This window comes from Akebia trifoliata, chromosome 11 (genome assembly GCF_017979445.1).
Source record: "Akebia trifoliata isolate Shusen 1 chromosome 11, ASM1797944v1, whole genome shotgun sequence".
In the NCBI taxonomy this organism is placed as follows: domain Eukaryota; kingdom Viridiplantae; phylum Streptophyta; class Magnoliopsida; order Ranunculales; family Lardizabalaceae; genus Akebia; species Akebia trifoliata.
This window is the reverse complement of record NC_141385.1, coordinates 43,000,230-43,023,260: the sequence shown is the minus strand read 5'-3', so window position 1 is coordinate 43,023,260 and position 23,031 is coordinate 43,000,230. Positions and strand designations below refer to the sequence as shown.

The following is a 23,031-nucleotide window of genomic DNA, read 5'->3' as shown; positions in this document are numbered from 1 at the left end:
ATTTTGATTTTTTTGGGTTTTAATTGGTTCCGTTTCAGATTTTTATTGGTCCCATTCATTCCAATTTTTGACGTCAAATCGAACTCAAACCAATTTTTTTTTGTTCGGTTCAATCCTGGTGGATTCGGGTTCGGTTCAAGTTCGATCCGGGTTTTAGGTAAAATGTACACCCGTAACTAGAGGTCAAAGGTGATGGAATTTATTTTTCACAACGGTTTAATGGTAGGTTGAAACAATGGAATTTTGGGTAGAAAATACAATGACTTTTAACAAAGGTTAAGGAGAGGTGGTAAGCGATGGATTGCGATATTATTGGCATTTGATATTGGTGTATGAATTTTATTATAGCGAAAAAACCCCATAGTGTTTTAAGAAATAAATCATGATAATTCCTACAAATTTCACTATAATTTCCAAAAAATAACTACTATTAATTCCACACAATATAAAAAGAGAGCTATCATCTCAGATTCCTACATGGAAACAATCAATTATCTAATAAGTACTCCAAATCCTCTAATTTGTCTTTAAAATACCCATTTTTCAATTTGTAACGTAGAGGATCTGTACACCATCAACTAACAACCCGATTAAAAGAACAAGATAAACCCAGATTTCACTTATCCAAATTTTCTCAATCGCATCCACCAAAGAGAATGAATTTCGTTGAATCCAAGTTTTTACCCAAATCAATTTGGAATGGAAGAATATCGTATTTGGGTACACCCGATCATTTGGAATGGTGAATAAAAATAAATAACAGAAATAAGCAAAAATTTATGTTAATCGAACAAGAAATTGGTGAATATTATTTGTTTCTATTATAATTTTTTAATAAAAAGCTAACAAGAAATTGAAAATTACAAAAACCCTAACAGAGAGTTTTCTGTTCATCGAACATTCAAGTTGGAATTTCGTAAAAAATCCAAATCCATAACAGAGAGCGAGAGAGAGAGAGAGAGAGAGAGAGAGAGAGAGAGAGAGAGAGCTCACGGCGAATGAATCGAAAGCCGATCGGAAAAGAGGCAAAGGAGAGATTGAGTTCACGGCGGAAAACTGATCGGCGTCGTCGTCAGTTTAACCAAGACAACGTCTTCGTTGTCGTCGATGGTAAATGGTCGGAAAACTGATCGGCGTTGTAGAGGTGGGTCACCGTTAGCTGTCGGAATCGATGAGAGAGAGACTGTGTGTGATATGGATCGATAACAGTCGAAGTTATAATCGCGGACTGAGCGTGTAAATTCGATAAATGATGAAGGGTATATTTGTCATTTCACTACGACGCGTTAAAACGCAGCTGCGCGAAACGGCTCACATGCGCTTTTCAAAACTCCATTTTTTTTTTCAAATTTGCGTTTACAACTTCAAAACGCTGCGTTTAGAAGTGATATCAAGCACGCGAAATTTCGTAAAATCTCGCTTTTTGACGCAAACGCCGGTAAAGCCGCGTTTAGAAGCGCAATCAATCGCACCCTAAATAACCAAGCAACAACGCGTGAGTGACAGACAGAGAGAGAAACATACGAAAGTTCGTCAGAGGGAGGTGCTGCTTACCATATTCAAGCCGGATATTGCACGCGGTCCTATGTTTTTAATATCCAATCACATTGTACCACGTAGATATTATTCCTATTTCTAGGAAGCGAATCGTGACTGAACCACTTCCCTGTCGAAACATTAATGCGATATGGTTTTAAAACTCAGTCTCGTCTCGTGCATGACAAATACCGAGTCGCCTCGGACGAGTTTTCTGATACGGTCAAAAACTTGAAAAATGGATGTGCGGTTTTATATCTAGTCCAAAAAATTGCCTTGTCCATCCATCTCGTCCATGCCTAATACCGAGATGACTAGGGTGATATGTCTCGATCCCAAATGAGTTTTAAAACTATGTGTTGGAGTAATCACGAGTTGGAGCCTATCCACTTTCACGTCAAAAAGTGAGATATTAGATTCCAGTCTTTTAGCATCATTCATTATTTGATCATGTACTCTTGGATGAATGATTTAAATCTTACATCTAACAAAGTAATTTATTAATTTTAAGAGAAAAATATTTAAATAATACAATAATAAAGTGAATCATTTTTAACCATCGTGGCCAAGGCATTCTTTCAAAAATGAAGAGGTCTTGAGTTCAAACCTCCCTCATTGGCTACTTATAGGGATTTATCCCTACTTACCATGTATGTGTGGTTTGTGGGGTATTAGGATTTGGACAAGATATAGTTCTAACATTATGTGAAAACTAGAAAATTTGACAGAAAAAATTCACGGGCCAAGGCTCACGAATTTTAGAAACTAAATTTTAACAATCTAGGACTGTTGAAATTCTTGATACTCCCAGATTTAATGGCTTATGGCTATTACATTTCTCTCATCTTTCATTAATTTGATAGTTTTTGCCCATCGAAACATAAAATTTGACAATGAAAAATTCGACACCAATTTGACCTCTTGGTCCATTGAATTTTATGAAATTTGATGACCAAAGGCCGTCACATTTGGACTTTTTTCACATTGTGTTAGAGGCCAGTTGCCTTTCTCCCCACTAGAGAACAACGAACTGATACAAATTGAACTAGATCGTGATATGGTTCAGGTTCGTAAAATCAAGGCAACCATGAACCCACCAAATTTTGGTTGGGTCAACAAACCAAAACATTGGGTTCAGTGAACCAAAGCATGAAATTCAGTGAACCCACCAATTTGGATCAACGAACCAAATATTTTTGTAATTGATCTTTTTTCATTGTTCATATTTTAAATTTAGAATATTTTACTAATTTATTTCTATTTAACTTAGAATTTTTAATATTATAATTGTAATTATGACTCTTATACTTGAATTATATATATATGCACAAGCAAACCAAGCTAACGAATAGATCTAGGAACAAAAAATGAATTTTCTCTACTACCCTTACGAATTGGGTTCATTTTAGATTGGCGAACCACGAACTCCGAATCTAAATTTGAACCGACAAACTAGGTAACATAGATCTTGCCTATGACATTAAATGAATTGGGTATTCATCTCATCAATTATTAGATCAATGACAAGTTCTATTTGGACTATTTGTGAGGCTATTGTTCTCTTATTGAGGGGGTGGGGTTTCAAGATTTTGTTTTTAATTGAGACACCTTTTGTAACTAGTAGATTCCTGTTGGGAGTGTATTTTTGTTCTCTTTTTCCTGTTTTGTTTGTTGTTTTTGTTCTTGTTGTTAGGGGGCTACCTCAGCCTCCCATTTTTCTTCTCTAATATAATATAATTTATATTTTTAAAAAAAAAATGGATTCAATGAAAGCTTAGAGTGCGGCATTTTAATTTTTGTTTTAAAATCTATTATGGTACATTTTGATATTTTGAAGATAATATATTTAAATTAACCTACCTTTACGTAGAATGGATGTGATGATTCAATGGATTACATCTCCGATATTGAGGGACTCAAGCCCAAATATATTTATGATTGATTTTCACTAGAATTTCTCTTTTTTCATTTGAGGAGAGTTTAAAGATAAAAGGGTTTCCAGAGAAATTAAAATTTATTTGACGTGAGTGATAATACGAGTCAATTGGGTATGATGATTTCTATAATAAAAAAACAAAACAGAAAAACAAATATATATTGATTTAAAATATTTGTGATTTATAAGAAAAATATTGATTTATAATAATAATCCTCCGTATAAATAAATATAAATGTATCAAATTATGTTAGAAAAACATAGATGTTTAAAAATTTAAACTGATTATAAAGATTTCTACAAAGGACGAGACATGAGATATGTTGAATATTTTCAAAATAAAATATAGATTTTGTATTTTTATTTTTTATGTTTTCTTAAGTTAGAAATTTGAAGATTTTTGTGTGTACAAGGTTTAATCTCGCATTGCTCACAAGTAAGAATATAAGATATCTTATAAGAATAAATTAACATAGTTAGTTGTATTTGTGTTACACATTTAAGACTTTGATCCGATGCTTCAAGATGGTGTGAAGTACACTTTATATTTCACACGTACGCATCATCATGAGCAATTGGGGGGTCTTAAAGTTTTCGAGATTCAAAATCATTCAACGGTTGTTGTTGATCTGTCACGTATGATGGGTCAAGTGGGCTGGATCAAGTTAGTACCCAATCAGGATCAATTAGGTATGTTGATTCATAATAGGTGTACGATTAGGGACGATCGGATCCGTTAGATCAAATAGTGCACTACGTCATAATGCGCGAAAAATGAGTCGGAATTGGGGTCGTTTTAAAATGAGTTATTTTGAAATTGCGACAGTCTAAAATAGTCGGCAAAAAACGACTGTCCTCGATAGTCGAAAAAAAACGACGGTCTTTGACAGTCGGTAAAAACGACAGTAATAGTCGAAAAAAACGACTGTCACAGACAGTCATTTTTTATTATTATTTTGTAATATAAAAAAATTACATTTTTTCCTAAATTTATAAATGAAAAAAAATGGGTCATTTTTAATTATTTTTCTGAAATACAAAACCACCAAAATCTGCCAAAATCCAAATGAATAACTCAAAACCTCATTTTGAGCCCAATCCCTCACTATCATTCCTACTTTCTCTATCCATGAATACCAGATCAATATAACTCATACCTGTAGCTGGAAAGCTCTAGCCCTTTCTCCTGCAAGGACTCCCCTTGTTGAATGCAATTCCTATTTTACATATATTCAATAGTACCGGTTCAATACGAATCAAAACTAAAACAATATGAGCTACTAATTCAAACCCAGTTACAGGAAGGGCAGATAAGAATGTGAACAGCGGCACACCTTTTGAGTATCATCCATAACTGCCTTGAGGAAAGCCACATCATGTTCAAGTCGTACATTGTCAGAGTGAATGATATTTGATAGGCGGTTGGCCTCTTCTTGTGCAAGCTCTACGCTTGCCATCTTCTCTTTCAGCAACTCCATTTCCTTCACTGTGTCAGACATCTTTTTCTCCGTGTCTTGTCTACTCTTAATAACAGAAGATAAATTCTTCTCCACAGCTTCTCTGCTTGCCAATGCAGCAATTACCTGTCCTTCTAGAGTCCTGTTTTTTCTTATCAATGCTGCCAATTTTGTTTCGTACAAATGGTGTAAACTCACTGATTTTCCATCTGTTTCTGGAAGCATTATTATGTTGTCCTTATCGGAGACAAGGTTATCATTGCCTTGCTTCTAAAGAGGTGAGTTTTCGGAGAAAGGCGTCTCTTCTACACTGGTCATACTTCCAGCAATGTCAGTATGAATTCCTCTATCTAGTGATTTCGTTCTCTGCTCCATTGCCTGAAAATATCAAAATTGGTTTTACTAGCAGAGACGATATAACCCATGTCATTATACAGTGGTATATCCTGAGGTAATTCAACAATGGTTTCACACATGCTCAATATATATATTTTTTGTTAAATTTTCTAAACAATCACTGATTCAGCTTATGACAGTAGAAATACTCAGCCCGCACATAGTTTTAGAATCAGGGTCAAGTAAGGTGTGTCATGTTCCTATAGAATAGGAACAGTGTCTATGTGGCACATCTTGGTTGGAGTTTAAAGCACATCGACTCCTAACCAAACCATTTTCTACTTTGCACGCAGCCCTATGTGTTTAATCTCCAACCAAGAGGTGCCAAGTAGACACTGTATGTGGCTAATAGCCTACTATAGGAACGGGACACCGCTCTGGATCACGACTCGTAATTTTCATAAAATTATTGAAATTCGACGGATTAGAATCAAGTTTTATAATAAGAACGTTAAGGCGAGATGGTTGATCAGATATCTATAAAAACCTCTATTGAATCAAAATTCAAGAACATTTTGTAGTTCAAAACATACCTCAATAGGTACAAGAGCTGTTGAAATGGCCCTGCATGTAAGAGATAAACCACAACCAGAAATTAACAACAAAAAAAAGCATTTTAATAAGAGCCAAAAGTCCATAGCTTGGTTTCATTATTAAATTTATATGAAAAATACAACCATCATGATATTTCTTAGTTACCCAAGAACATGGCAGCCACCATCATAAACTATCTGAGATATCAAACCCATCAATCCATAAACCAAATCAATTCTCCTTTTCACCTGTAATAATCAATACTCATTAAACTTATAAGAAAAACCCATAAAAGATTTCACAAAAGCAATCAAAAGAAATACACAAAAACTACCAATTAATTAACTAATATATGACTTACAACCCAAAATATGAAAAACGAAGAGGAACCCAATTCAAAACAGCAAATACCCATTAATCAAAACCCTTAAAATCATTTAAAATAACTTTCCTGGGATGGCCTAGAATCATCTGTTGCCCATACTGCAATTTAGATGGATATAAGTGTGTTCACTTTCAGAATTTAAGGGACATTTCAACCTTAACATGTATTAGTAAATTTCCAAATGTGTGAAGGGCATACCAGAGGTCCATTTGGATGGAAATATGCCTGTGGTGATTGGATTGGAGCAGTATATGTATTGTACGTAACAGGCTAGTGGGGCACTACAGGATTCACTAGTTTTATAAATGATGGCTTTAGAAGTTCTTTTCATGTCAAGAACCTTATCCATTCAAAGACACCTGCAGCACAAAGCGAAAATAAGCATAGACGAAAGTGATCTTCACTAACTTATGAGAATATATAGCTAGGACATGGTAGAGGTAATAATATATCAATAAAACACCACATTAAATATTCATACCTTGCACTTCGAGCAACCTAGCCAACAAGAATTGCAGGCCATGCTAAGCCTCGAATCTACCAAGAAAATAACAGTGAATATATTAAGAAGACTGGAAAAAAAAAAAAAGAGAGCACAAAAGCAGCTTTGTGACACAAAGTAAATGATTTGTAACTTATCAAAAGAAAATAAAAGACGGAGAGTTAACATTCATTTTAGAGGTGAAAAAGTCAACCCTGATTATTTCTAAAGCAGATTTGCCGCATAATGTAAAACAACTTGATAAAAGGTTTACTTGATAAATAAACCTGGACGTATGCATTTGCAGCTGGTACTATATGCAAATTCTTTGGCCCAGTAAAAGCTGAAGAGGAACATAAAAAATAAAAATAAAAAGTCAACTAGTCGCTGGATATCTTATGTTGTACTTCATTTTTATCCTGCAATAGCAATACCTGGGAAGTAACGCAATGGAATATAACATATAAAAGTGGAAGAACTACATGATTAAAGATGGTTGTTTACCACCATAGAACTAATTGGTTTCCCCACAATGGGTTTTCTTTAAAGTGAGAGTTGATAAATGAGAAACAAACCAGTTGCACCAAGTAAAATTCGATAGAGCAGTGAAACACAGTAATTTTTCTTTTTTCCAATAAGCAAAACACAATGTAATATTAACACTTACCTACAAATGAACTTCACATTTTATTTTACTTTTCAAGTACAAGTTAGCAAAGTGAGAATTATGTGAAGAACCATTCAAATAGAGTGGCCAAATTGAATCCTATTCAAGAGATATAAGCAAATAAAATCCATCAATGGAACCTATGATTTCTCTTCCTTCCAAAAAGTTTATTATTGAAGGGAAGGGAGTTCAACGCAAAGCCTCAAAATATGGTCCCATCACCTCCCTAGGTCCAATCATCGAGTGTTTTACGAAAGAAAAAATAGAGCACAATGGAATTCCTCACACATAAGGATGGTTATTTACACACATGTCAACAACAAATTAACATAGTCGAGATTTTTTTCTTTTTGACTGATAATGAGAAAAACTTCATCAAAATGGTAAAAGAAAAACTTTCAAGCAAGAATTGGTACCCAGGGCAGCCAGTTCAACAGAGCTCCCCTGCCCAATAACAGCTGTATCAATAGTCTCATTAGAGGACCACAAATCCACAATCCCACGGCAGGCCCTGCAAACAGAACAATCTCCTTCATCTGAATCCAAATGCTCCCATTCACGTTGAATTTCTCTTGTTCAGAAGAAATAATCCCATTAATGGTTTCTTCTTCTTGTACCAAATCGGTACTCTTTGACGAATCAAGTTGAATCGAAGACGAATGATGCAATGTCGAAACAATTTCTTCATCTTCATCAGTGATTTCAGACGAATTTTGTTTGAAAGGACTAATGCAAGAGGTTCTGAAAAATCGATTCATTCGAGATGAAACCGTTAGAATGGATGGCACGAGTGAAGAAGATGAAACAGGCTCTTACAAATTTACTGTAATGGCACGAAAAAGGATAAAAGCCCCCTACTGATGAAGCTTCTGCTGTCAAAAATATAGGATCTGGGATTATCCATAAATCATCACTAATATTAAGTTGCCTCTGCCATCAATCATCACTACATACTTATTTTTCTTCTCATTATTGTGGGATCATGGAATAAGTTGTTGTGTCAACAATTTCTTTATTAATTGCTATGGGTTTACCATAGAAGAAGAAATAACACACAAAACCACTATTAACCCAAAAGTGATAAAGACAGACAATCGACAAAGCAACAAAAGGTCATTTCTTGGCAACCAACTTCTTGGGAAGCATCTCTACAAGTGTACCTTCTTAATAAGGAATAATGCAACTATATATACGAAATTAAATTACCTTTTTTCCATTTCTTCATCAATAAAATTGTGTCCTAAATTTGGGCCATTCAGTGACATCTCCAATTGTCAAATCATCAAAAGTTCCCTCTCTATTTTGTAGTTCCACGCTCTCAACAAGGATATCATCGATAATGACATTGTAACAATCTAGATCAGTAGCAGACACACATGTCACTCTCCCTACGGTAATAGGATCAAACGGCTTTTGTATACGGAGCAGCTTACAACGGCCTCTAGCTGTTTGCGCAGTTGATCGATCTGATTGTGCATCTTGCTGTGTTGTATCGTGTCTCGCCTATAAAATTACAAAACAATAGATGCAACATAAATATTTTATAAATTCAAACATTTAATATGAATAAAATCTATTATTTAATTAAATTAAAATTTATACTTTAGAAGAACTTCCAATATTAAAGGAAGGTTGCATCAGTGTTCCAGTTTGGGTATAAAAAAGTAATTTTTCTTCTAATAACTTGCGTGCTCTAGACTCCTCTTGTAGTCGTTTTGTCAACTCTTCAAACTTAGCATTAAACTTAGCCTCCAAGCTAGCCTCGAATGTTTGATGTGATGCTTGTTGATCTTTTAGGGCTTTTTTTAATGGAGCTGTATAATGCATGGAGGTTTTGGAAACACCGAGACCCATGCCTCGCACAAGACCTCGATTATCACGACCATAAATCTATTAAAATAATAATAATAATAAATAAGTAATGTTAATACTTTCAAGAGACATTATATAGATTAATTAAGAGTTTAAATAATGCACATACTGTTGCAACTGGATCATGGTCCAAATCCCTATGTATACTAGAGGGATCAGTATCAATCATCTTGTCAATCGCTTCCTACAAATTAATTGAATAATAAATAAAAAATAATATTTAATTTAATAATTTCTAGGTGCAATTAATATCAAATGAATAAATTAATTAATTATTCTTACAAGTTGTTGTTTATCAAGCCCATCCTTCTTAGTATGGGTCGCAAGAAAGACATCTGTCCTTGTGATCTCCCCATTAGGATTTTTTTCTCTCTGTAAATAAGATAAGTAAATATATTAGAAATAATTAATATGTTTACTAATTTCATGCTTATAGTATAAACTTACCAACTCTTCGACAATCCTTACTTGTCCCTTTCGACCTGAAGTGTGTGTAGTCTTTTGTGCTTTCCTAGCTTTTTTTCCCATTATGTCTCAATGTTTGCACCTCGGGTCTTGAACACTCGTCAACGAAAATTTTTCAATCTTCTTTCTTTACGTATGGAGGTATATGAATTTTTCTTTCTGCATCCGTATTATATTTATCATATACCTCACAACGAAGGTAACTTTTCCAATCTTTCCATAAGATATTGGCATTTTTAAGGACCCATTCTCTATTCTCATCTGAAATAGCATATGTATTTTGCAAGGAAGATAAATTATTTTAAATTAACGGTTAAAATATGCATAACAAATAAACAAAATAATAAATATGTAGAACAAATAGACAAAAGAACTCACATTTATAACTTCTCACATTTGATTTTTAAAATCATTGGGCACATTGCTCCATTTGACATAAATCGACGATACATAAGTCTTCACAGCACGCCCTATAGATGTAGATAATTTGTTTGAGTTTTACCTAATAGGATGCCCATCTATACTAAATTTCATAGGAATATGTGCACCTGTTACAAATAGTCGATGATTTACAAAATCAAACATCTAATAAGAAATACAAAACACAACAATTAATAACATACTTTGAGAAGTAAACCAATGAGAATTAGATGTAGATGATCTATCGCTTGACATAGTACTTGTCAAACAAATACAACAATTATAAGAAACTATATACATTTATAATTAAAATTAACATGCATATAAAATTGATTTGTTAAAAATAAACAAAATGTCTAACCATTGATCACAAGCGTTGTCAATCATCATTTTCTATTTTATCGTCTTTTATGATATCATCTTGTAATGTTGTTGTTAAAACATCTTCATTCATTCTTGCCTCAAATACAAAGGGGACTTCATAAGAGTCCATGTTTCGATTCAAACTCTTCGGAACTTCCAAGACAACATGCCAATCATCTGTAGGTTTACTATGATCTTTGCAATAGAATATTTGAGTTGCTTGAGAAACAAGAATAAATGGCTCACCAGTTCTCTTGTATTTTTCATCAATCTTTTAAAATTAACATAAATCAAATTTGTTTCTGGATCAACTACATATCCAGTCACAATAGAATACTGTAACTCTAAAGTCATGATAATCAAGATCTAGAATCTGTTTCACAATGCCATAGTAAGTGACTTCTTTATTCACTAAATTCGTATCCATGACACTTGACCTAAAACTAGTTATGACTTTCATAGAGACCCCGTTGTTCTGTGTTGTTTTATTCATTTCTGAATCTGCTATACAAAAAATATATCCATTTACTGAATATGCACTATATGAAATGTCTTCAAACTTCGACCCATCAACAAGTCTTTTTAGAGGACAATTTGGTTCATTTTGTAATTGTTGTCTGAGCCAAGGAATGTAATCCATTGTCTTTTCTTGTCTTAAATTTCTTCTCCGAATTTGATTGTCGAATGTGTGGCTCTGAATATAAGTAGCATACTTCCTATGCATGAAAGTAACGTGAATGTGTTATATAATCTTTAACATAATGTTCAAGTTTATAAGAAGATCAAATTGTATATACCTTTCCCACTCAGCATTTTCAGGCGATTGGCGAAGTACTCATCTACGTGCTTGTTGGTATTGAACATTTTCAAGAATGCAAACCTTTCCTTTTTTATCAATAGGATAGGGTCCTTCACTACCAACATCCATTATTTTTTCACATACTTGTTTTTGGCATCCTTTTCTATCATTGGGCATGTAATTCATGGCATACATCATTGCCTCGTCCATGAGGAAACATTCAGTAATAGACCCCTCTGGATATGTATGATATAGTACGTATCGTTTGTACGTTTTCATCATCCTGATATATATATGTCGTCGAATATTAGAACTTGGCGTTAAACTTATTAATATAATATAGAAACATATACAGAATGTAAAACTTTTTACATACCTTTCAAAGGGATACATCTATCGATATCTAACAGGTCTACAAACTTGGGTTTTCTCTGCCAAATGCACAACAAGACGTGTCATAGAAACAAAAAATGACGGCGAAAAATACATTTCGAACACACATAGTGTTTTCACAATGCGTTCTTTCATATTCCAAAGTTCTTCACAGATGATCTCCTTCGAACGCAAGACATTAAATAATACCGATAACTGTCGAATAGCAACGCGTAAAGCTTTATGTGTCTTGAATGCATGCATCAGCAACACTGATAATACTGTTGCATGAGAATGTGATAATCGTGAGACTTTAAATTTTTTAACTCGTTATCCTCTAAGCTCACGTTATGTTTCCAGTTTGCACTATACCCCATAGGAACCTTCAAATTATACAAAGTCATACAAATTAGCTCTTTTTCCCGTCGAGATAGTACGTAAGGAGCTTCCGGGTATGTCAACTTGCCATTCTTTTCTATTAGTCACAATTTTTTTCTTATTCTCATATCCTTAAGATCTAGACGAGCTTGAAGACCATCCTTAGTCTTATCCTTCGTGTTAATAATTGTTGTAAATAGATTTTCTATTACATTTTTCTCCACGTGCATTACATCCAAATTATGACGAATAGGTAGATCCTATAGGAATGAAATACTATATGTTAGTTACAACCATTATTATATAGTATAAATCATTAATATTTTAAAAAAGTTATAACGTACCTTCCAATATGGTAAATAAAAAAATATCGATCTCTTAGACCATGCAGATGATTCATTTTTATCTACAGGTCTTTTCCGTTTATTGCCTGATACTTTTCGAAATTTTGTTTGAATATTTTTCATATTTTTTAATACCTCAAAACCACTCAAACGCCGAGGATGTTTACTATGTTCTTTATTTCTATTAAATTGTAATTTTTGACTCCTAAAAATATGTCTTGGATTTGTTAGAATCTTCTATGTCCCATATAAGCAAATTTTTTTTCATGTTTTAGCCACAATGCCTCTGTCCCTTCGCTACAAACAGGACAACCATACTTTCCTACAGTCCTACAACTAGACAAATGACCATACGCAGGAAAATCATGTATTGTCCACAACAAAATTGTTTTCATTGTAAAATTATTCTTTTTATGAGAGTCATATATTGTTGTTCCACTAGACCACAATTCATTCAATTCTACAATCAATGACTGTAAGTAAACATCAATATTGTATCCAGGACCTTTTTTTGTCCAGGAATCAATAATGTTAACATTGTAAACTCCTTTCATATGCATAGGGATGGAGGAAGATTGTACGGGACAATCATAACAGGCCAACAACTATAAGAATTATTATTGTTCCCAAAAGGATTGAATCTATCTGTTGCAAGTCCTAATCGAACATTACATGCTTCAACAGCAAATGTGTCCCACTTACGATTTACTTGTTGCCAACAGGAAGAATCTCTTGGATGACACATACTTAATTCATTCAGTACTGAACTTACATCTTTATGCCATGTCATATTCTTTGCAATCCACGATATATCGTATTCTTTGTAGTCTTGGTGTTAATGGAAAATATCTTAATTTTTTCCACGGTAAACGTGAGTTTTTCGATTTCAAATCGTTTATCGGTTTCCATCTACTTTCACTACACGTAGGACAACTATCCTTATTTTCATGTTATCTCCAGTATAGTATGCAATCGTTACGACATGCATGGATAATCTCGCACTTTATACGCAAAGATTTGACCATCTTAACAGTAAAAGTATTATCTGACAAAGTGTTCTCATCGGGTAAAATCTTTTTAATTAATTGTAACAACTCTGAGAAATTCTTATTAGACCATTGATGTCTAGCCTTCATGTTCAACAAATCAACTGTCACAGATAATTTTGTATTCTCAATTCGACAAGACGGATATAAAGGTTGCATCGAATCCTCTATCAATTTCTTATATTGAATATCCTCTGGTGAATCATCATGAACTTGAACATCTTCTTCGTCATTAACTTTAACCATTCTTGGGAATGCATATTCATTACGATTACTAGTAGACAGACCAATATCGATATTGACATCACTTATGGGGATTTCTCCGTGATAGATCCATGTCGTGTAGGAAGTATCTATACCATCACATATTAAATGTGTATGAATATCTTTAAGTGTTTTCTTTCCTCCTAAAAGATTACGACATTTAACGCAAGGATAACAATACCAATCATCATTTCCCAACTTATGGGTATTATCTCTTATGAATCTAAAAAACGAATTAACTCCTTCTAAGTATTCAACAGATAGTCTTGGTGTCATCATCCATTCTTTACTTAGGGGCGTAGACGAGGAAGACATTTTCTACGAATGGAAATAAAAATAAATTTATTCTTATGAAAAAATGAATAAAAAGCTAAAATAAAGGTAAAATAAAGTAAAATAAATGTCAACAATTAAAAATATCAAATACTATTCTAAAGAAAACAACCCACATAAAGTGAGTTATTGTATGAAAATATATTACCCAAACTTAGGGTAACGAGAACAACACTTAACTGATCTTAATCTTATCTCATCTTCAAAAATTGAGTGCTACATTTTATTAAATGATCTTGTAATTTGTGTAGTTATGTAAATAAAATATCAAAGAGAGAGAGAGAGAGAGGTTTCTTATTGGACCAAAATACAAACTGACACACCTTCCAACAGTCAAGAAACTCAAATCAAATCTGGAATTTTGGATAGATTGGTCTGCCCTCAGACCTCAGTTATGCCCACCACCAACCCCTACTAATACCCAAAACAAGGAAAAACAGAGGAGACTATGTGTGTGTGTGTGTGTGTGTGAGGTGAGTATTGTTTCTTCGAGTGAGACTGAATGAAAAGTGAATGGATTCCATTGAGAGAGGTAATACGGTATATATAGGAGTTCTAGTGAAGGCAAGTGTAAGCTTAAGGGGAAGATCATAGCTCATAAGTGGTCAAAAATAAATACCAAAACTAGTTAAACTTAAAGTAACATTGGTCACTTACCTTCGTTATTAACAAACTCTCTCCTTTATATTAACACCACCTCTAATGAAACTTATTTACACAGACATACAGAGGGAGAGATTTATAATGAAACTCAACATCTGTGTGAAAGCCATCCAAGTGAAAAATAAGTGATTGGTGATGTGTTACGTGGAGGAATTATGATTGTGATATCTAGTCAACCTAATGAAATGATTTGATGAACTAATTGTTAGAAATGTATGTGTAGACATGTTGTCAATAGTTTTGCCGAAATGGTCTTATAATTACCATTAGCGAATATGACATTTCGATCACTGAAATCTTAGCCATGCCTTACCCAAGAGAATGAAATTGGTCCGGATGTTGCCCTGGTGGAATCTAAAGGAAGTTTTCAACTTATGTTAACTCCTGTAGTAGTTATTCTATTGACCTGGCACTCTGTTTTATTCCATCTTCGGATGGACCTAATAAACCACAAATCCTTCTTGGTTACTTTTGAATTTCTAGAAAGTGTGCAATAAAAGTTTAACTCATTAAATCCAAGGGAAAATTTTTAGTCTCCTGAAATTAATCTCTTTAAAACCATGTTTGAAGGTCCACAGTTCTAAGGATCAGGAAGAACTCTGCAACGCCCTACACTTCGTTTTTCCTGAAACTTTTAAGGCGTTGTTTTTAAACTTAGCTGAGGTGCAGAGGTGGAACAAGATCCTTAATGTCCTCAACTATGTTCCATGTGAACCAGACTCACTTATTGCTTGAATCCAATACCAGCTTACACATTAGTTATTGTTCATGCATCAATTAAATTATACAACTCATCAAGTCATGACAATTTTGATCATTTCAATCTTACTAGAAATATTTACTTGCTTTGTATAAACGAGACATATATATTTGGCTAAAGAAAATGTAGATTGGTTGGCGTGTTATAAGTAAAAGTTGTATTGTTCTCATATACTAATGATTTAAAGAAACATAAAATAAGATTTTGTGTTTATAGCATATATTAGTCCAACTCATCACATATAAGAGACAATCTGCCAACCCAAACTGGATTTGGTACCTGTAGACCAGATCCCAAAATCAAGTTTTTCAACCACACCGAAACTGATTTTACATTCTACCTGAGAATTAGAGGATTTCTTAACTATTGAAAAAGAAAACACATGCTACAAATAGTTCATATGTCATCAACTATGTTCCATGGGAGTATTATATAGAGAGTGTGATACTCTAACAAAGGATTATTGGAACCCCCTTTGATCTTCTTCTCATCTTCTTAAGTATTTTTTTTTTCGGGATTTTCGGTCTGATTTTCAGTCCATGTACAAAATTAAATGCAATTTTAATTACATAAAAGTGTCAAACAAATGGTTGATATGGAAAGATATGCAGGTGTAGTGGGGCCATTGTTTGAATAATGATGTTCTTAAAGTCAACTAAATCGACTAAACATAATAAAGGTTGAGTTCATCATTTGGATGAGTTTTGGTTCATATATATTCTCTTACATCTCTTATTTGAGATCAGATCTAGCTCTTGCATCTGTTTATAAATGACATAGATCCCATTGAATTTGAGTAGAGCCAATGTTAATGAGTGGAATTGAAGAAAAAAAAAAATTGCAAACAAAATTGAAAAAAGTAATGGATCTTCTAAAATTTTCAGAAAAAGAGGCATATTTAGATCTCAAATTAATGAAAATGAAAGATAATCAAATCTAAAATTGAGCTTAAAGAAGGGTAAGAAAGGCTAGAACTCATGTTCAAAACTAAAATTAAAGAGATATAAGAGCTAGATCATGATATAAAACTCCATAACAAAACTCCATCTTATTGTTAAGAACAAGGGATCTAATTGCAGCTTGCAACAGAACCAAACAAAACCCTAAAACATGCTTTAACATTGAAGAAAACATTTGAAACCCTAAATTAATTACGGAAAATCAGAGATTCAATAAAAAACTTTAACATACATGAAGATTCGATCACAAACCAAGCAAAGGGAGGGAGATCGAACAAATCACTAAAACCTTCGATCAAACTCCGATCGATTCTGCCCTAAACTTGCAAATCAAAATTTGATTGCAAATCGAAATACGATCAAAATCACAGATTCTGTAGTGAGAGATCGAGCGCAGGTCTTTCGATCAAACTCTGATCGATTTACCTTCTAGATCGAAACTTAGAAGAAGATGATTTGAAACTTATTGAAATCGGGATAGCGTCGAGTAAGAGAGAAATAGATTTGAGAGAGAGAGAGAGAGAGAGAAAGACAGAGTGACAGATAGATTCGAGAGAGAGTGAGAAGAGCGACGGATTCGATGGAGAGAGCGAGATACAAACAAAGAGAGAGAAAGAGAATCGAGTGAGAGAGATGGTCTGAAATAAATAAAAAAAATTCGTTAGAGTGGCTATTGGCACCCCAAATTTTACTTATTTCCTTATTTCGTTGAAAACGACACTTAAACGACGGCTAACAACTGTCGCAATTAACGACTGTCTTTAGCAGTCGTTTTTAGCGCAATTGGGGCGTTGCCAAAACCGCAATATGATGTAGTGGTGACCTATCAGACACGATCAAAATCGTTAGATCACACAGATTCAACTAATAAGTATTGATTATAAAACACGAGACACATACATTTGATAGAGTGCGATTTAGATCGTTAAATCTGGGATCAGACGCAATTCAATGGCTCCTGAATCAAGAATATTAAATCATATCTCTTGGTCAATAGACACAAAAATAACTATAAAAATTCAACCAAAAATTATTTTCTTCACTGAAAATTTCTATATTATCTAATTTTCAAGTTTAAGAATTTGACATTTTCAATTTCTAAATATTTTTTGAGAGTTCTAGGTTAAATCGGATTGTACATAATCCGCTTTAACAACTTGAGTGTAAACTTCTCTGTATCCTGAAATCAATTGTTTTTAGATCCTATATGTATCATGGATCTTACCAGTAAAGGAGAAAATTGTCTAAAAGAGATTGAATCTTGATTCGAACCTTGAAGTCCTAAATTTTCCTCCATCAAATTCCTCATGTGCAAACACAAGTAATTTCAAAGGAAGAGTGACCTATATGTTAGTTTCTTGCTAAAGACCAAAGTCAAGGATACTTTCATCAATTTTAAAATGAAGGGGTATATCTAATATTCACCAAAATAGAAGGGTATGTCAAAATTACTCTTATTATTATAGTTGGGGAATCCACATCTTTGAAATTGGAATGTCGACCTTGACAATATATCTCGAAAATTACAAAATCTTGTAGATACTTGACCTTAGTCACGAATCTGGACAAAAAATTTACTCTCTCTACGATGTAAAAAACTTCATCTCTTGATATTAGGAGTGGCCACGTATCTCGGAGTATACAATTTGATAGAAATCCTCCTCCAGAGCAGTCAATGTTAAACCTATGGTGTACATTCGGATTTACCCGACCCGACCTAAACCGAATTTTCAGGTTTGGTTTGGGGTGTTGCCAAACCCAAAATTGGGTCAAAAGTTTCGGGTTCAATTGCGGTCCAGGTTTTGTTCCAAAGTCAAGACCAACCATTTGTTCTTTTTTCTTTTTTTGCAGTATTTCCTTGGTTTTTTGAAATGGGAAGTGTTGGTTTTGATGAAAAAGTGTAGATTTTGTTAAGAGATAAGAAGAAACTGAGACTGAAAGTTCAGTATATGGAGACTAGAGAGTAGAGAGAAAGAGTCAAAGATGGCTTCTTTGAGTAGTGACAGACAGACAAAAAGCTTAAATTACCAAGCAACTACGCGTGAGTGAGAGCCAGAGAGAGAAACATACGAAAGTTTATCAGAGAGAGGTGTTGCTTAGAAAATTCAAGCAGGATATTGGACGAAGGAATGTTTTTAGTATCAAATCAAACTGTACTACGTAGACCTTATTCCTATTTTCTTGGAAGCGGATCGTGACTGAAACTGAACCACTTCCCTTTGGAAACATTAATGCGACGTGTCAACCAAAGTGTGAATAATCGTTTTGGTGCATGGTTTGAAAACTCGGTTTCGCGTCTTGTCTCGTGCATTACAGACACCGAGTCACCTCGGACGAGAAATTGCGTTGTCCATCCACCTCGTCTATGCCTGATACCGAGATGACTCGGGTGATACATCTCAATCTCGAACGAGTTTTGAAACCATGTGCTGGAGTAGCCTCAAGTTAGAGCCTCACATGATCGCATATCTTGATGTAAAAGTGAATAGGAACCATAGATGCTTTTCACTCGTATTTCGATGAAAAGCATCTATGGTTTCCATATACTTTCACGTCAAAAAGTGTGACATGAGATTCTAGTTTGAAGTCACTTCAACATTATTTATTACTTGATCATGTATTCTTGGATGAATGATTTAGATTTTACATTTAACAAAGCAATTTATTGATTTTAAGAGAAAAATATTTAATTATTACAATAATAAAGTGGACTATTTTTAACCAACGTGACCAAGGCATCCTTTCAAAAAAGAAGAGGTCTTGAGTTCATGCCCCATGTTGACCACTTGTAAAGATTTATCCCAACTTACCTTGCCCCTACTAGAGAACTACAAATAAATACAAAGTGAACCAGATCGTAGTATGGTTCGAGTTCGTAAAATCAAGCGAACCATGAACCCACCAAATTTTGGTTGGGTCAACGGACCAAAACATTGAGTTCAGTGAACCAAAGCATGAAATTCAGTGAACCCACCAATTTGGATCAACGAACCAAATATTTTTGTAATTGATCTTTTTTCAATGTTCATATTTTAAATTTAGAATATTTTACGAAATTATTTCTATTTAACTTAGAATTTTTAATATTATTTTTGTAATTATGACTGTTATACTTGAATTATACATATGCACAAGCAAACCAAGCTAATGAACAGATCTAGGAAACCAAAAATGAATTTTCTCTACCTAGCATTACGAACTGGGTTCATTTTAGATTGGCGAACCACGGACTCCGAACCTAAATTTGAACCAATGAACTAGGTAACATAGGTCTTGCCTATTAAATTAAATAAACTAGGTATTCATTTTATCAATTATTAAATCAATGACAAGTTCTATTTGGATTATTTGTGTGGCTATTGTTCTCTTATTGCCTCAAATCCTTGGAGTAAAATAATCATGCAAATAAGACAATGAATATTAAATAATTAAATTTTGATATTTTGAAAATAATATATTTAAATTAACCTACCTCTATTTAGAATGGATGTGATGATTTGATGGATTACATCTCCAATATTGAGGGACTCCAGCACAAATAGTCCCCATGTTTTGAGTGTCTCTGGTCGTATTGTCTAAGATTTTCTTCCCTTAATTATTTCAAGAACACAAACCCTCTTTCACATTTCCTTATTTCCTTGTTGGAGAGGGTATTGGTAAGCAAACATGAACACAAAAGAATAAGAATGTACAATATAAATTATTTTTGGATTACATTTCTTACTGTTCTACACTTTCAAATGACTCCATGTACCGATATTCACACAACCCTCCCCTCTATGTGCTTTGAATCCTCAACTTTCAATTTGTCAAGATGAGATGAGCCAATAGAACTCATCATACATGAGAAATATTTCTACATCTCATTCATAGGTGAGCCCCTCAGTGATAGAATCCACTGGCAATGATCCCAAAGGAAATGACGTCTCTGCCTCTTCAAATGAATCACCAACATTGTCTTCATCTTCATCACAATCAGCATTTGTAATTGAGCTATTGACATCATCCTCATTTGACAAAATCAATGTAGGGTAGGAGTGTTATGTGGCCTGTGAAAGGCCCTCAAATGCCTCAACCTTCTCTAGAAGAGCATCTAGCCCAAGCTTGATGCCATCCACCAGTAATGCCTTGCTTGATTCAATTGCAAGTTTCCATAATGACATAAGTCTAGGGGTAGATACCTCCTCCATCTCGGTGACTGGTCTTTGAATTCCATTATTTGATTTACCTGGAAAAAAAAAAGCCTAAAAATAGTGTTCACAACTACAGTCCTATACTAAAAAATAATCTCTCTTCCAAACTCACTATGTTCCCACTATTAAACAGTAATTTTTTCTCATAGAAAATTACTTTAACATTGTCATGAGAAAGAAGTTTAAAAACATCTATGTACAATAGATTGTAAATTAGCTATTGATCCATAGAATTTGGTTATAATGGTTTTAGAAAACTATTCACATTGTATAATTTAAAAGTTAGAGGGAGTTGTCTCTGATTTTAAAATCAATGGAGTGCTATTGAGATTTAATACCACCTGCACGTGAACCACGTACATATTGGAAGTTGGAAAGCATATTCTATGGTGTATGTGGCACAGGTCTAGATGGCATATTAGGAATATGTATAGAAACCAATACATGATAAACTACATAATGAGCAACAACAACAACAATTACATTATCTCTAAGTTAAGAACTAGTACCTCAGATGCACACAAGTGCTTGTAAATATCACAAGCAAAGGTTGCACACAATTGAGGATCATTGTGATTGTTGTCAACATCAACAATTCTGTCATTTATTTCCATCTCTATTAGTATATCTCTCTTACAGATAGTTCTTGAAAATAATAAGACATCAGCAAAAACAAAAATGAGAGCTGTAAGAATGAATTTCATAAAAAAACACAAATAAAAAACAAAGAAAAGAGTACAGAAAGCATACTTGCTACGACATCCTTCGTTGAATCTGTTGGAGTTCAAATCGACACCAACATATTTACTCAAGTTTGAAGGAACACTTGGGCAATCTAGAAGGTGAACAACATATTTACTGCAAACAGTGACACTTTGAGCAGCAGATCGAATTTCTAAAGGAAATATATCACTAGGAACCAACCACCCCAACGGACCCATGAACACGCAAACCCAGACACATAGACACATATGCATACAACCACCATAGTAGCATAACCTGGGCCTATAGTCGCCACACCATCAGTTCCAAACTTAACTGCAATCAAATTTCCAACCAATAACTGCATACAAGATCACATAAAAAATAAAAAAATAAAAAGATACGGTAATTATTATAGATTATTAATAAAAGTAACTAGATAAAATAACAATGATTAATTATACCAAAAATGAGTCATGTAAATTTACCAGAGAGTGCGTAAGTACTCCAATTTCTTCAACTACTTCACGAATAATAATGTCAAACATCTCCTGAGAAACCTTCCTGTTTGTATGCTCAACATCTATCAAGTCTTGGTGGGCTATTAATTCAATTTATTGGGGCTACCAACCATAAGAACATTACTCTTGACCCCAACTAAATAAGACTTGCTAGCTATGCATAACTGCATCATACTTGTAGAAAAGAAACCACAATGGCAATATTTTCAAATTCGGTGTTTGTGCTTCAAACACATAAAAATCAAAACTAAATTCCCTATCTATTATCTAACTAAACTATACATATGAACGAACTCTAGCTAAAACACTCCACATGATGGCAACAGGAAATGTTAATGCACCACAAGTATTAAACATCAAAGATAAGCTAAATACTAACAATACTGGATAAGCTCTTCACCAAGCATCCACACAAAAGGAACAAGAAAGAAACAGAAAAAGTGTATTTGATTCAACTAACAAAAAAAAAAAAAATAAACAAATATGTCAGAGGATACTGCAAAGAAGAAAAGTTGTAATATTTATACTCAAAATCAAATAATGGCATACAAACAATAATAATCTTGAAGTTAGCGCATAAACACAATTGCTCAAGGTTTCTATAGCCCATTAAAGACTAGATAATTCGTGGGGTGTTGATGATTTAGCTCTTGAGACCCTATTTAGTGAGCATGGAAATGTAACAGACGTCAGAGTGGTTTATGACATGGACAATGGTAGGTTTGAATTGTTTCATTATCAGTTAAATGGAAACCAAATCGGAAAAAAAAAAAAAAAAACCTAAATAATTCTTGAATTTTTGTCTTCATAAAATCAGAAATCAAATCGTCAATCCCAAAATTAATATAAAAAGAGTGATGGGAGGAAAGAGAGAGAGAGTTGCAACAAGAGAGAGCGAGAGAGAGAGAGAGAGAGATGGAGTTGCAGGGATTTCGTTAGGATTATTTTTGCAACGAAAGACAGAGAAGGAGAAAGTTTCAACGAGAGTGAGAGAGGATGTGCGAGAGAACGAGTTTCAGCCTTCTAGGAGAACAGAACTCTCTGTTTTGTTTTGATATTTTATTTAACCAGGGATGCAGCACTAAATCCTTAAAAATTTAAGGATGGCATTGTAAATAATCAATAATTTATACTTTAACGCTCTATCGCTGCAATTTTCAATCTATGTCGTCAATCTACGTCTTA

The 23,031-nt window shown here is 33.8% G+C and overlaps 1 protein-coding gene and 2 long non-coding RNA genes across 9 annotated transcripts; all 3 read right to left on the bottom strand.

The window, feature by feature from the left end:
• Window positions 1-4,506: 4,506 nt before the first annotated feature.
• LOC147391852 (putative cytokinin riboside 5'-monophosphate phosphoribohydrolase LOGL3) lies at window positions 4,507-7,109 on the bottom strand. Of its 7 annotated transcripts, none has more exons than XM_086457247.1 (7): window positions 7,000-7,109; window positions 6,726-6,781; window positions 6,443-6,603; window positions 6,025-6,107; window positions 5,859-5,889; window positions 4,772-5,307; window positions 4,507-4,689 (listed from the first exon to the last, which is right to left on the bottom strand). In XM_086457247.1, exons 6-7 carry the CDS (start codon window positions 5,152-5,154, stop codon window positions 4,614-4,616), a joined length of 459 nt encoding a protein of 152 aa, XP_086313373.1. In that variant the 5' UTR covers window positions 5,155-5,307; window positions 5,859-5,889; window positions 6,025-6,107; window positions 6,443-6,603; window positions 6,726-6,781; window positions 7,000-7,109; the 3' UTR covers window positions 4,507-4,613. The 7 variants fall into 7 exon arrangements, with proteins under 7 accessions (XP_086313373.1, XP_086313374.1, XP_086313376.1 ...); XM_086457248.1 differs by having other exon boundaries at window positions 7,013-7,085; XM_086457253.1 differs by having other exon boundaries at window positions 4,512-4,689; window positions 4,807-5,307; window positions 7,000-7,100.
• Window positions 7,110-9,012: 1,903 nt separating this feature from the next.
• LOC147391851 (uncharacterized) lies at window positions 9,013-9,637 on the bottom strand. The gene is made up of 3 exons (XR_015182609.1): window positions 9,547-9,637; window positions 9,374-9,448; window positions 9,013-9,282 (listed from the first exon to the last, which is right to left on the bottom strand). It is a non-coding gene; the product is annotated as an uncharacterized LOC147391851 (long non-coding RNA).
• Window positions 9,638-20,162: 10,525 nt separating this feature from the next.
• LOC147391850 (uncharacterized) lies at window positions 20,163-22,718 on the bottom strand. Its single transcript, XR_015183264.1, has 4 exons — window positions 21,814-22,718; window positions 21,374-21,686; window positions 21,133-21,220; window positions 20,163-20,658 (listed from the first exon to the last, which is right to left on the bottom strand). It is a non-coding gene; the product is annotated as an uncharacterized LOC147391850 (long non-coding RNA).
• Between the last annotated feature and the right edge of the window lie 313 nt (window positions 22,719-23,031).

Coding starts and splice junctions, on each gene's coding strand:
- LOC147391852 (XM_086457247.1), bottom strand. CDS start 5,154: ATGCTTCCAGAAACAGATGGAAAATCAGTGAGTTTACACCATTTGTAC. Junction 4,690..4,771: donor CATTCTTATCTGCCCTTCCT/GTAACTGGGTTT, acceptor TATGTAAAATAG/GAATTGCATTCAACAAGGGG.